The 15,936-nt window shown below is 38.7% G+C and overlaps 1 protein-coding gene across 1 annotated transcript in view; it reads right to left on the reverse strand.

Annotated features, from left to right (window-relative positions):
* Positions 1–8,602: 8,602 nt before the first annotated feature.
* The window catches only part of NBEAL1 (neurobeachin like 1), a 145,250-nt gene continuing 137,916 nt past the window's right edge, over positions 8,603–15,936 (reverse strand). Inside the window, exons 53-57 of the mRNA XM_018554008.1 lie at positions 15,279–15,395; positions 14,516–14,677; positions 12,155–12,303; positions 11,481–11,616; positions 8,603–8,878 (exon numbers count right to left, since the gene is read on the reverse strand). Coding sequence (XP_018409510.1) covers positions 8,780–8,878; positions 11,481–11,616; positions 12,155–12,303; positions 14,516–14,677; positions 15,279–15,395 — 663 coding nt within the window. The 3' untranslated portion in view covers positions 8,603–8,779. The remainder of the gene's footprint in view (positions 8,879–11,480; positions 11,617–12,154; positions 12,304–14,515; positions 14,678–15,278; positions 15,396–15,936) is intronic.

Consider the following 15,936-nt stretch of genomic DNA (forward strand, 5'->3'; position numbering starts at 1 on the left):
ATACCCGGCCTGTAATATTTTTAGTGGCGCACAGATTAAAATTGACAATACAATTGTGTAATACATTATGTGCACCTGAGTTTTTTTCTTTTTACTTATCAGGAGCTGCTGGCTGAATGCAAAGTTTGAAGGGGTCAGTGGTTTCTTTTGGGTTATATAATATAGATGGATGGACATGTGTCACGGATTACACAACAGCTAGATCTCCCTTCCATAATGTGTGACTGAGAGATATTTGATACTGTTTTGTAGTATATAGAGTGTAGTTTTACTTGTCAAATGGTTTGCATCTCTGTCCTGAAATTCACACAGCCCCATCGCACAGGTGTCAGCATGATGGCATTATTTCCCCTGTTACAGTTGTGTATTCTCCCCGCCTCCAGCCTGTTGCTTTCACTGTGAAGGAGTAGAAGCATAGTGATAAAAACATCCCTCTGCCTGTCAGCTTGTTCCTTGTTATCACATTTGCATGCAGCACACCTGATTGGCTTATAGTACTGCCAATTTGAGTGCTTGCGATATGGGGAATGGCAAGAAGCTGATACCAAGACAAATTTAGGTATGTACACAAGTTGCCTTCAGGACTATAGGAATGAATACAGAGCATTAATGTGTCTTTTTATTCTGCCTGGAGTTGAGCTTTAAAATTGCAGGAACGTGGTATAGCTGATTGCCAGCAGTCATGCCCAATATGTGAACTCCTTTATTTAAAGGATTGAGAAGGATCCTGCGTAAATATGACATTACCGGTAAATAGAATATTTTAGTGATGCACTTTGTTGTTACACAGGGATGTTTGGGGGGCAGACAAAATAATACCAAAAAACAGAGCGCATACGTTGCCTGCCTGAAAGTTTCATGGAATTCAACTACATTTTGTATGAATGCATTCGCTGGAATAAAGAGTGTTCTTGTTCTTTAACCCCTTAGTGACACAGCTTCAGAATTTTGCCATTTTTGCTATGCGTTTGTTTAACTATAATGCATTACACCTACACATATTATATACCGTTTTTAAAGGACAAAATGGGCCTAAATTTGATGTGACATATGCATATAGAAATTCTTATTCTTTTATTAAAAAAAAAAAAGAAAAACCCAAACAATTCTTTACAGTTTTGGCAATAATAATGTGTACATACTTAGTGTAGCTAACAGAAAGTAATTCATAATAAATTATTTTATTTATCCTGATTTATAGGGTGTATCATATGTCTGGGATTTCAGTTTATTTTGGGAGTTATAGGTCACAAGAAGTGAAATACAATTTTCGCGTGGAACAATTTTTAGAATGTGGTATGTTTGTCTCCTATCTTTAATAAGAGCCTCCTCGGCACAATATTTTCTTATTATTTTTTTATTAAACGTATATTTTTTTTTAACTTTTTTCTTTTAAAACGTTATTTTTTTTTAAACTAGGGGGAACTAAGGTGTTGTTTTCTATCCACATGAGCTTTAATACTTCGTATCCCTGAGTAGAATTCACTACTAAAAAAACCCAAACATTTTGAGTTGTCACTGCAACAGGAAAACAAGTGGGATCTTCCGGTGGGGATTCCCAATATTTGTAAAATATTTCTTCATACTTTTCCATTGTGTCTGTGAGACAGTAGGTGATGGTTCTCCTCAATGGAACACAGATGGCAATAGTTGTAACCATTCCTTGCCAAAATGAAAAAAATCTTCCTTACTTTGTTTATCGTCCTTGCATACTGCGCACACAAAGTGCTTATTTTGTGGTACCCTTTAGTTGAATTTTGGTTTAATACAAAGGACACAAAATGTCAGACATTTTAGATCTTTCATTTTATTCTCTGCTGACAAAAGTTACAGTATATACAACAATCGATTCAAATAAATTCTGTACAAAATGCTAACTCATTACAGTTTACAAATCTGAAGTTTCTAGAAAAGTGCAAAAGATTTTAAAAACCATCCACAATCACCCTGTACACAAAATAGAGCAGATATACACAGAGTCCTTTCAGTGGCAGAGATGCCTTTGGTTCATTGCTGGGAAAATGGCTGGGCCACTCTCTGCCACTTAAAGGAGTAAAAGAATTATTAACATTTCAGGTTACTCTGTAGAAGAAAGGCTGTACACTTCAAAACTAAAAACAAAATATATTGCACACAAGACACTAGGAAATTTCAGTACAAACCATTACAGATATTATTTTAAAAGGAAGAGAAGTAAAAAACCCCCAAGGGCTTGACAAACAGAAATATGGGGGAATGTCCAAGAAAACTGAGCACACCTTCAGGGGTTGTTCAGGACAGACACCATTGTGTGCTTAGCATTTTCTCTGATTAGTGTTTAAAATCAGGAAAGAAACTGTGCAGCTATCTTGATTTAAACACAAACTGCTCAGTGGTGCTTTCCCCTAGAAACTGTCACATAAAAGTTTGAGGAGGAGATTGAAAACTGAGAGCTGTGCTGTTAGGTATAAGCAATTGGAGTATTCGATTCTCCTTGACTTCCCCTTAAACCTGCCACAAGCCTGGTTCATTCTAACAGAGCATATGATAAACAAATGCAACAGAGCATAGGTCTATCAATCTTATTATACAAAAAACTGCTCACTGTCATATCCTTCTCATCTTAAAATGTAAGTTTATTTACATATTGAAATCTTATACGAGGTGCAAGCTTCACATCAATCTATTACCACTAGGTTAAAGCAATATGTACCAATAGGAAACTGATGTTATGAAATACTATCCTGTTTCTAATGGAACTGTAATAGTTAAGTGCGGCCACCATCTAGGCCTTTTGGGCATTTATGGCATTAAAGGACTAGTACAGAAGGCAGAAGAATGTAAGGCCATGTTCCACTTTCATAGAAAACAGAGATTTGGGTATAATTTCAGCTGCCTTTATCCCTGAATCTTCGGGTTGTTTTGACATGCAGGTTTTACTGAAGGTAGTCTGCCCTTATACATTTTATTTATCATTTGCTCCAATTGAATTGGCCAGGTTTGTCACAGGTTTAAGGCTAAGCTACACGGGTGATTTGAATCTCTTGCTACTTGAGGTTGAACCACCTGCTGCCATTCACCTGAAGAGACTAGAGCTACACAGCTATTAAAGTATCCAAGTCCTGCTACTAAAATAATGAATGATGAATTGCTTGGTATAGGAAAAGATTGCTGAACTAATGGTTTCCTATGGAGTAAGCCTCACACATAGCACATAGTGGCAATCAATCTCCCATGCATGCACAATGCTCCATTCATGTGTGATGGATTGCTACAAGATGCTACTACATTCTACTTGTGTTCTCACTCCATTAGTGAGCTACTTGTTCCATCTGTTTAATGATCATTTGCTATTATTAGGGGGTAATCACCAGCGATTTTTGTAATAAGGTTAAACGACTAAAGATCTCCTTTGTACCTCTGTCCTTATGAGGTCAAATTCAGGACTTTGCGCTCAGCTCCTAATTAAGCAGCAGGCACCAATTCCAGTAATAATATCCAGAATACAAAACAAGAAATCAATAATGTGCCGCGCTCATAAACATACATAATGAAATACAAATACCATGATACTGCTATGCAACAGTTACAATACCGTGCTGATTGAAACTAGACCCCTGATGTCATGTGTATCCTAGACATAACGTATGTAGGGAGGAAACATTATGTATTAGGAGAGTTGGATCCGACTTGGATACGTTTTTATCGTTCATGTCTGTGAATACATTTTATCTTATGAAAATTTTAATGTGGTTTATGGAGTTTCCTGTTTTTGTCTTCAGTTACTACATTTGGTAAAGTGTGTGGGAGCGCAGCAAGTGTGTTACCATTGGAGATAACTACAAAACACAAAGCTGCAGACTGGAGGAGGATCTCTCCATTGCCAACATTGGGTTTATTCCCACCCCAAAAAAAAAAAAAAGGGGAATTGGCGTTTGAGACCTTTATAACATAAGGTCGGTTTTGGAGGTGAGAGTTATTCTATTGGGAGTGGAAGGTGGAAGTGGAAGTCACGCAGAGAATTTGTTTTGCTTTATCACTCGCTCCAAACCCATAAAGCTTTGGGGTGCACAACCTTTTTTTTAATTCATTATTATTGCACTATTGGTGTTGGTGGACCTTTCTCATGTTTATTGTACTTTATATTTAATTGTTGCACCAGTGAACTATAGTGGACTTTTAGTATAAATTTGTTGCACTAGTTTGAATTAGCACGGTATTTTTATTTAATTATATATGTCTATGAGCGCGGCACATGATTGGAGGTGACTGCGAGCAAGTGGTTAAATCTCTCAGTAGCAATACATTACTATTACCCCTGTAGCTATCGCTTACTTCATTTATGAAAGGCAGCTTGAAGGATGTCCAAGGAACGATATTTCAATATATAGTACTTAGAAACCACAGAGCTCAACCTATGAAATAGCTCCTCAGTCTACTAAGATGTTCATGTTTTGCCTGTACAACCCCTTTAATCTGCTCCCGTTAGGGTAGTAAAAGCACACACAGTTTAAGAGTCAATGGGTAAGAAAACAATAAGGCACAGCATCGCGCTGCACTTTGAGGCCTAGAAAATATAGAGGCACCATTATTATGTACCAGAGGAAACAAGAAGCAACACTATGATGAATCATTGAGTAATATTGCTCTTTCAAAAAACATGATAGTAATTAAACACAAATACAATTATATTGCACTCAGTAAAATCATAAGTTAAATCGAGTTTAGAAATGTGTTCTGCTCCCAGATAGAATTAAAAAAGAAAGGCCACAGCGATAGCTTTATAAAATTATACCGTTAATACGATAGAACTATCAAGCCTACATTAAAATAAGTACTGTCATGTTAAAGCAGATCTATCATCTTACTTTTTTTTTAAACTCCAGCCCTTCATTGGTTTACAATTGTCAGTTGCAGTTTAGTGTAATAGCTGTAGCCATAGCATCTCATATGGCAGTAGCCTGGCTGATATTTTGTATAAGAAATGTGTAACTATATACTGTATTCAAAGCTTACTCTGCCTTAAAGTGATCCTGTCTTCACAAATTGTAGATTGAACATATCCCCTAAATGTCTACAATTACCTGCAGGACGTGTCAGAAGATGAAGAAATCTGCAGCACTCCTAATAGAGGCATCATATTATAGGAATGTTGATTGAATACATTTACGTGTGTGAAGTAGTGACAGGGTCACTTTAAAGCAAAGCTGTCATGAGAGAAGTAAGGTGGCTGCCATTGCTTGACCTTTATCTGAAAATGCTAGTTGGCTTTAATACTTTCAGTCAGCAACCTAGAACAAATATGCAGATCAGAATAGTTGGAAAAATGTCAGCAGTCCTTATCTGTGTTCTTATTGTCCTTATCTGTGAGACAAATTACTCAAACAAGAGGGTAAGATGATAGCCAGGCATCAAGCATTTTCAGACAGAGAAGGCAGCATGAATGATGCTCTCATGATAGGTATCCTGTAAGTGTTACACTTGTTAGCCCTCTAATACTGGAAGACATTTACACTTTGATCCTATTAGAAGTATATAAAACAACATTATCATATGATTCCTAATTAATACAAGAACGGCATTGCTGCAGAAAATGGGGTCCAATAATGTGTAGGCGTCAGCAAACCGTACAACTAATGAGCAGGTCCTAAGCCCATGTATATTAAGCACATCATGATGTAGCAGACACGTACTATCAAGGACCAGTTTATTGGTCAGGTCAATAACCTCTACACTTTACACGTATGTAGTGAAATATTTGGTGTCATGTGACAAGCGCAGCTTTAGTATGAAGACAAAGTCTCTCTCATCTTGTACCAAACACACCAGGGAGGCAGATCTCTGCAGCAGCAAAGATGTGTTACACTTATGTACATATGTAGCCAATAGTAAGAAAGCACTTTGGAAACTGTATACATATCAATAACTAAGAAAGTGACATACACAGTGATGTATACACTTACACAGTGATGTATACACTTACAGCATTATGTGCTTTCAGACACAATAGAGAGCCTCTCATTATGGAATTAAATAGAAATAGACAAAGTTTAAATTAGAATTATTCACAATAAAATAAAGTTATACACGTAATTCGAGTTAAAATGATCTCTATACAGGTGGTATGCTGTCCTCATGAACTTAAATAGAACAAATGACAAGATACATATCTTCTATTTCTATCAGTGTTGGAGCAGAGTAAGGAAATCCCGACAATGAAAAAGAATGAATGTCTTTGTTAGCATGCTGGAAAATGAGTGTGAGGTTTTAAAGCTTCTGGACCCCGGTGCTATTTTGTACCCACTAACAAAATAAAAGAAAAAAACCATAGAACAGATATGTGGAAACACAAAAAGGAAAGCTCTGCCTGGAAAGAATATGTCCACCATGTTGTGACATGAATCAATACATACAAGCTTACTAACCTCTTATAAATAAACCGGCTAAATTATAATAGGTCAGTCCTGGTCATGGCAGCGTGCATTAGAGATCCAGTATGGAATGGTGATACTGGAATGACAGCTACACTAATATACTCGCTGCAAGATATGTACGAGAAATGAAACCAAGCCCAGCAGACTGACAACTACTGGTAAAAACATAATAAAGGCAATGTAACAGCACACAGAAGAATCACAATATAAATAGATTAGTACAAAGCATGACTGACTGCTCTTTTATACAACTACTTCAAGTAAATATAATACTACAGTATTGATGAAGTCACAGTTCAAAGACGTGCTAGATTTGAGAAACACATCCTTACATTTAAGTCAATATAGAAAAGCTTTTGTATGAAGGGAAAAATTAGAGTTGATGATTTGTTTGTAAAGAATTACATTGATTCTTGATCAGCAGAATGTATAAGTGATTATTATTATTATATTATGAAATAAATATAGGGCAAAGAAAATCTTATTAGAGGCCCTTTAAAAAACCCCATACTGCTCTTGTGAAGACTCATAATGGCATAAAAGCAATGTACAAAGGGAAGTATACGCCTAACAGACCTAATTACAGCAAACAAAGTTCTGACAAGCACCTATAGCTCACCACACTTTCCACACAATTTTCGCTCCCTGCCCTATTAAAACAGCCCCAGTTGTTTTAGAAAGCCGACACCACGCAACTACTGAAAGCTTAAGACAGGCAACCAACACTCCAGATGTTGTGGAACTACATGTCCCATGAGGGATTGCAAGACTTACAGCCACAGGCATGACTCCCAGAAGCAGAGGCATAATGGTGCTGAAGTTGCCTAGCCCTGGCCATGTCAGAAAGAACTGCTCTGCAGGGCTAAATGCACGGTAGGCAGCCAGATGACAGAACTAACATAGGAAGAGGAACCGACGTATTAATGAAGGATCAAACAACTCCAATCCTCTAGGACCATCTACAAGCCATTAACTGAACAACAACTTAAAACTTACTTTATTAAATACAGGCTGCTCAGTACAGAGATCCTAAAAGCAGTCGTGAGGACGGTGGTTACATCAACTTACAGCCAGAGACGTAAACACCCCAAAAATACTTGCAGATGGACCATTTTACTTGCCAAATGATTCTCATTCTGTAAATCCTGATGGTCAGATTTGTGATCTAGACACCCCTGCTTGCACGGCCAACTTCCTGGCCACAACTGTAGCAGCTGCTCATTTTATCCTGAACATACCTCCAAGTCTGCTGACTGGTCAGTGAAGGAACACCAACATAGTGATAAGCTCATCTTTCTGTTCTCTTATCCTGGAAGTAAATGTGTACAGCAGCTACCCTGACTGGCTCCTAGTGCTGGTCCTGCCATTACCATTCTGAATGCTGCTGCTGCTGCTCAGGGGATTTATGAAACTACTTAAACTAAATGCCTTTAAATATATGTTTAAAGATTTTGAAGTTGATCCATAAATGCAATAAATGGTGCTTCTTAATCTCTAACTGAAGTTTAGTTCAGGTTAAGCTGCTGACCACCTGCTACTTCCCAGCATTGGAAAATGTATTCTATTTAATAATCATTTGCTGCATATGGACTAGAAGAGGGAGTTGTCATGACAGAAAAGAATATCAGCATTCTGTAAAGCAAGGATGCCAGACCACAGAAGAAGGAAACCAATAAAAGCCCACATAGATAAACATGGACAATGCTGTGTTATTCTACATAAACGTCTATCACATAGCTTTCAAAAGAAACATGCCATATAAAACACTTGACTGATTATGTTACAATCCAGTTACATATAAATAAACCTTTTCTTAGGGATACTATCTGCATATGCAGCTTCTTATAGAACCACTGATAAAACCTACAAAATTAAGCTTGTGAGTGCTTTGTTGCCTTTCCGCCCAAGAAGGAATGTAGCTCCGCTTCCCAGTAGTGTTTGGAAACCCTCTACAATAAAATGATGGTCTTGGAGACATATCATAGAATATAGAAAGATGTAGTGCAATGAACAGAAGGTAGAAGGCATGGTGGTTAGGTGTTATCTGTGACTCATACAACGGGTTACTGTTCTGCTGCGAGACCTGTGTAAATGCCTGGCAGCAAAAGAGTTAAGCAGCAATTTAATGCAATAATAATAATAATAGATCCTCTGAAATCCATGCTGTGTATAGTTCTGATAACACCAACACAGGTGAAGGACTTGAATTCATTTTAAATAGAAGTACTCGGCGGAGCAGGTCTGTCTTGTACTGTAGTGTGTACCCTTTAAATTCACCTTGTGAGTCCTCCACAAGGCAGTGCGTAGAGGTCATCAATAAATGCCTTTGTTCATTGTCATTCTCAGGAATTACTGTCAGAGACAAGTTAAGAATCTTGTGTGTTATATTCTGTTTCTCCAGAGGAGATCTGGCTAAGTCGTCTGCTAGAACCAAAAAGCTTTCGAGATATTTGACCTGACTTTGCCTAAAAAAGAAAGAGAGAGAGAACTATATTATATAGAACACATTATGTTACTATTAAAAATATACAAGCCTTGTTAATGAATGCCAAATCACACCACTGCAACTCCTGGGTGTATATATAGTACTTTCCGAAGGACTCGTTCACACTAGTTGCTACGCATGGTAATGTTTACTTTTTTTGTGTCTCTTCTTAACTTTATTTGGAGTGTACAAAATGTACACTCCATTCCTGTCTCCCCAGAGCAGTGATTTTCATCGTGGTGTGGGCGCAAAATATATACACAACTTGATAAATGTTCTTTAATGCATATGAACCATGGATGTCACAAAATAGTTACAAATGGTGAAGGTAAAATATATGCAAGACTTGCTGCAATGTACTTTATCCAGTTCCCAGAGCAGAATGTGAACAGGACCAGAATATCAGCATTTGTAACTGAACTGGAAAAATCAGGTTTAACCTGCATCCAGGAACTGAGACTTTGAGGCAGATTTACTATAGACGCTGAGAATTGCAAGTAAAGTCTTTTTAAGTGCTGTCAGACAGTCTTTTTATATGGCAGAAGACTGTAAGTGTCGTCTGCCACAGAAGCTGCTTACACCGCCTGTCTGCATTTTTGTATTGCGCATGTGCAGCTTAGTGTTCAGGCTCAGCTGGACTCTTGCCAAGGTAAAGTGACTCCCAATCCAAGTAAGTGGCAGAAGACTGAGAATCTAGAATAAGACCAGGACAAAGATGGGAGAGCCAGCAAGGAAGGAGAGTCCAGACACCGCAGCACTGGGGTGAATGGCTTTGGCAGATAAGCCTCCCATAGTGTGCTAATATACTAATAATGCTCCTGGGTCCCCCTTCCCTATTTTTATTAAAAAGTGACACTAAATTTAGGAGTTAAATCTGGCATTCCAATGCATTCACCTTACCTATTAACAAAAATGGATCTTATTTGTGTATCACTCGGCTGTAGATCCTCAAATCATCTCCGAATTCATGCTGACACTGTCCTTCCTTCTAGAGGGTGGCTACTTGTGTTCCTCATGGTCCTTGTGTGTGTTGTAACGTAGCCACCTCTCCAAGCTCACTCCCGTGATGGATTACAATCTCACATTTAGTTTTTTAGATTTCTCATTTGCATTGATATTGTAGTCCATCACGGGAGCGAGCGTGGAGTGGTGGCTACATCTTTGTTAATAGGTAAGTTGCCTGAATGTATTTTTAAGGTTATCTCCTGAGTTTGTCGCTTTAAGTCTTCTTTACTTTTGCATTAACCCCTTCATGACTGAGCTTGTTTTTAGTTTCTGTTCGTAAATGACTGATACACTTTTGACATTTTTGCTGTGTGATTCTTCCACGTCAGTAATATACTTTCTTACAAAGTGCACCCACACATATTATATATTGCTTTTTAGAGGACAGATAGGGCTATATATTTATATCACATATGTGTGTCTAACGCCTCACTTAGGACAAATAAAATATAAAAAAAAAAAAAGAGGAAAAAACGTAAAAAAAACTTTTTTTCCCAGTTTTGATTTGTAGTATTTTTTACAAAACCAGCACAGCTAAAAAAAATGCAATAAATACATTCATTTATTTGTCCTTTATTTTTTTACACTTTATTTTTTTCTTTACACTTTTCACTATTTTTATTTTTTTTACACTTTTCTCTATTTTTTAAAAAATTTTAAAATGTTTATTTTATTTATTTAATTATATCAAGCAGTCATTGTGAATTAATCTCACTATTACTGCTTGATAAATTAATACATTTTTGGTTATTATTAGGCTGCTTCAAACTTCAGAACAGCCGATAATAAGTTAGTGACACTGATCCTGCAACAGTTCAGGATTCAGCTGTCACTAAAGGTTTTCTGAACCTTCCAACGATCAGAAAACGGAAACATTCTTCTTTCAGGAATAGATACATTATGTATCTGTTCCTGAAAGTGAAAGAAAAAAAAAAGCCAGTATACGATCCGAGAGAGATATCTCTAGATCTATACGAGCTGTCAGAATGCCGGCTTTTGCCAGCATGTTTGCCCGCTCTGCTTTGACTCTCAGACACCCGATATTAAGGTATCAGGTGTCTGAAAAAGGTTAACCCTTTCATTAATGAATGCCTCTATACTGAGGCATCCATTAATAAATGGTAACCGCTGATTCTCAGCGGTTACCAGCCCTCTAGAGCAGCAAATAACTCATCGTTAGTTTGTCATTTGGTCCCTTTGTGGCGGGACGTACAGTGTACGTCTCCCGTCACGAAGGGGTTAATTATCCAATCATGTAAACAGTATATGCACATGACTGGATATTCAAAATGAACAGGATTTTGCTTTTGACATGACATATTTGGATAAATGAAGTGAATGTTCACACATTTTTTTCAGTTAAGATTCTCAACTTCTGTAGTAAATCATTGTCTAGGATGAGGACACTACTAATCTTATTGTGTTTTGTGCAGTGGATGTACCACTGGAAGGTATTGTTTGCAGTGTCTTAGATCACAGTTTCCTAATAAACTCAAGTTCAGACATGTCTTTATATTATGACCAAAACAGCCCAGTGCTTTTTGTGCTTAACTTGGTTATGATACCAATGTACATACCTCTGCTGGTTTACCAACACCAACAATGATCAGTTTACCGTCCTCCAACCCCACCAAGATGTGGCTGTTCTCCTTAGTCACAGAAACACAATGGATAGGAACTCGCATGGTGATATGTGCGATGCTGAGACTCAAGCTGTAAACAATATAACTAAAGTCAGTCCATGTGAAATCCTTTCAGCACGTGTCCACAGTCACAAACAAACTTTCATTGTCAATCCCATTTCCTTTCAAAGAATGTCACCACGTACAGAGTAACAATTTAGTTCAAAAGGTATTTAAAAATGATTATATTTAAACCTTTGTAGGATTATCTGGACACACAAGTATTCAAATTGATGTACAATATCTAGTGATATACTAGGAATGGGTCCTGTGGATTGGGGGAAAATAATTTCAAACCATATAAGAGATCAATTCAGATTTTTCTTAGAAGTCAGATTATTTAATTGTGGATCAAAAAACACCATATAAGCCCCCTTAAAGTAGAAGACCTTCTATACTATATATTTCCTTCACACATGTGCAACATCATTCTCCATGCTCACAAAAAGAAGCTTTATCTCTATCCCAGATATGCATCATTCAAAACTGATATGTCCAGAAGCATTTGTAAATGAGCGCGGATTCTTTCTTTCTGACTGAAATAACTTTGGATGGAAAAAAAAGAATACCTGTATAGATCACGTATGGAAAGATGTCCCTGGCGACTGCCAGTCACAATGTTCTCTCCGGTCACACACATATCCAGTATCTGTTCCTTCAGGCTCTCAGAGCACAGGTACTTTCCATTTACACTGTACAGATGTAAGGCATTCTTGTTCTGTAACCAGAAATACACATTCATTTACACTATTAGCCCTTTAATGAGAGAGCCATTTTTTTTGCACATTTAAAAATACAAATTTTCAGCCTGAAGATTATTAAAAAAAGAACTATGGGGTAACCTTTTTTCCCCATAGTTCACATTAGGGTCACGGGAAGACATATACTAACATCTTAACGTGACCCAAAACTCTGTATGTAATGGGCTATTGACCGCTATTTGTTGAGAGAGCTGCACCTGGGACGGATCCAGACAATATTGGCCAGATCCACCCCGCTGGCTGATTGACAGCGGGTTCTGCCCCTCTAGAGGCAGAGCCAGCTATGCCTGCCTCTCCCCCGTCCGTCCTTGCAGTAAGTGCTGGAGGAGAGGGGAATCCCTGTGGAGAGCGTAGACTGACAGTCACCGCTCTCTGCAGGGAGATGATCGGGAATTGAGCGATCAGCGGTATGTTTTCTCTCACTTCCCGATCAATTGAGCCGATGTGTGACAGTTTCAATGTCACACGTCAGCGCTTATTAGGGGATGAGTGTAAGTCACTCACCCCAGAATTCTCCTTTAAAACCCCCCAGAATTATATATCTCCCTAAAGCAGAGACCATGTAGAATAAAATGGCAGCAGTTGCAATATTTTGTGTTGCATGATATTAGTACAGCTAACTATCAAACCCAAATTTTCAGTATAAAATACATTTGAGTTCATTTTAGTGCAATCACCCAACATATTACCTAATTTTTGGTAAAATATAAAAAGAAGGTAAATACATACCAAACATACCAAGCTTCAAAATTGTGTGTGATTTTGTACGTAGGCGTGTCTGACACCTGCTTGTGTTGTTTTGCATGTATGCAGGGGTGGGGGACTTAAACATTATACTGTTTTTAAAACTTTTTTTTTTTACTTAAAGTGACAATAAACTCAGGAGTTAAATCTTAAAAATTGCATTCAAGTACCTTACCTATTAACAAAAAAAGTAGCTTATTTGTGTAGCACTCGGCTGTAGATCCTTAAATCATCTCTGAATTGGTGCTGACACTGTCCTTCCTTCTAGAGCAGGGGTGCCCACAAGGTCGATTGCGATCTACCAGTCGATCGCGTAGCGATCACTGGTAGATCGCCATGTCCTCTCCTCCCACCGCTTCTCTGGATCCCCGCTGCTCTCCCCAGCGGGGATCCGAGAAGAAGTGGGGGAGGGCGGAGGACGGAGCAGCTGTCACAGAATGCAGAGCGGTGAGGAGAGAGAGACGCTCGGCCAGGATCTGACCGCCGGCGCCTCTCTCTCCCCTCACTGCTCGTCCGTTCTGTATTCACAGGCACTAATGCAGGCGATCGCACTATGGGCGAGGGGCCTGCCTGCAGAGCCTGGCTGCGGTGCCATTGACTTCAATGCACCGCCACGCCCCCTCCCGCCCCTGAATGCAGGTGTTTTTTCGTTGGTAGATCTCAATGAGCTCGTGATTTGAAAAGTAGATCTCCAGACGAAAAATAGTGGGCGCCCCTGTTCTAGAGGGTGCCTACATGTGTTCCCCATGGTCCCTGTGTGTGTTGTAAAGTAGCCACCGCTCCAAGCTCACTTTTGTGATGGACTACAATCTCACATTTAGTTTACTAGTTTGAATTGTAATTATAGTCCATCATGGGAGTGAGCTTGGAGCAGTGGCTACTTTACAACACACACAGGGACCATGGGGAACAAAAGTAGAAGGAAGGACAGTGTCAGCACCAATTCAGAGATGATTTGAAGGTCTACAGCCGAGCGATACAAAAATAAAGTACACTATTGTTGATAGTTAAGGTACTTTAATGTGTTTTAAGATTTCATAGAAATAGGTGCTCTTTTATCAAATGAATTGTGTATTTTTATCGGTTTAATAATGATTTGACAAACATTTGCGCAATTATTGCAGGACCTACAAAATGCTTTCAGGAAATAAATGGTTTGGGGAGACTTTTACAAACGCTAGCAGTAGAAAACGATGGGTAAAATTGCAAAAACAGTGTGGCCAGCTGAGGTTAAAAGCATTCCGGAGGGCTTGGCAGCAAAAGGGTTAAACACTTCCTGTGTCCCTCAATGGAGAACATAAAAACCTAATAATCAGGTTTAGAAAACCTATTTATTGATTTTATAATCATTAAATAAATGCATGAATTAGTGGTTTATTATATCTGCCTGGAGTTCAGCTTAAAGATTAATACACAATCTCATACCTTAAGCCTTCCTTTGCCTTCCAGGCTGCTGTGGATGGCAATATGTCCATCCCAGGACACAGCCAAATTGGGAATCGTCATGACAAGAGAACTATCAGTTGGTGGCTTCAGTGTCCTCATATACTGGCCTCGTCGGATCGTATGGATAATCACCATTCCATCCTGTCACAAGAATGCAAAATTAATTCTATATTATTAATGCTAGAGTGTGAAAATGGATCATGATTTTTGCAACATAATTAAATATTTATTTTAAAACCCAGCTGAACGGTAACTTTAAATCATCTAAATACATTCCAGATATATCACAACAAAAAGGTGTACAATGTCTTACAGTCTGTTTTCTTTAGAAAACAGCCACAGCCTGAGTAGAGAAGCCCGTCCCCTGCCAGTATGCTGCAGAGAAGGACCCTTCCTCTCTGCATGGAAGCAGTGTTCTCTCTGCAGAGGTCTAACACTTCCCCTGTGAGTAAGAGCTAGAGCTAATTAGACAGCAGGGAGTGTGAGCTTTGCTGATTTCAGAGCTATATGAGCAGGAGGCACATTGCAGCTGCAGAGAGATAACACTGCTTCCACACTGAGAGTAAGGGTCTGAGTTGCAGCATACTGGCAGGGGACAGGCTGTGGCTGCTTTCTAATGAAAACCAACTGTAAGGTATTAAACACCTTTTGTTTTGATGCACCTATAATGTATTTAGCTGAATTAAACAAAAGGTTCAACTAGGTTTTAAATATCTATTAAAAGAAAAACAAAACAACTTACCCTGGCACCAGAAACAGCCATGTCTAGCTCAGTGCTAATGGCAACACTTGAGATTTCATCTGTGTGTCCATACAGAATCTGCAAAGGCTTTGTAGACAGATCACCAGAAACACCACCCTGAAGAAAGGAAGGAATAATAGGAGTCATACAAAGATTGCTTATGTGATCAACTGTCATTGCACAGAAACAGAAACATTTGATTCAAGGCCGGGTTTACAGTCATTAAGCTCCATATTTGCCACAATATAAATTCAATACAAAATCGTTCTTTCTGCTTCCGCAGTGCTCTCCATCTGCTCATGCGTTCCTTTCCAGCTCCTTTACTCTATTAGTTTTCTTGATGCCTCCAATGCAGACTGCCCAAACCTTCTCTGTTACAGACCAATAATGTACAATTATTTTATGGATTTGCTACAACTTATTTCAAACATTATCTGGACATTGTTTTATTCTGTGGGGATTCCCATATTCATCATTCAGTCATCTCACTTAAAGGAGAACTATGGGGTAAGTGTTTTTCCCCATAGTTCTCCTAAGGGTCACGGGAGGACACAAACTAGCGTCCTCCAGTGACCCAGAGCTTAGGATACCGCGAGCTACAGCTCCCGGTATACTGATACCGCGGCAGCCGGGACGGATCCCGACATTACTCTCGAGA

This window comes from Nanorana parkeri, unplaced genomic scaffold (assembly GCF_000935625.1).
Source record: "Nanorana parkeri isolate BGI_ZX_2015 unplaced genomic scaffold, ASM93562v1 scaffold139, whole genome shotgun sequence".
NCBI classification, from domain to species: Eukaryota; Metazoa; Chordata; class Amphibia; order Anura; family Dicroglossidae; genus Nanorana; species Nanorana parkeri.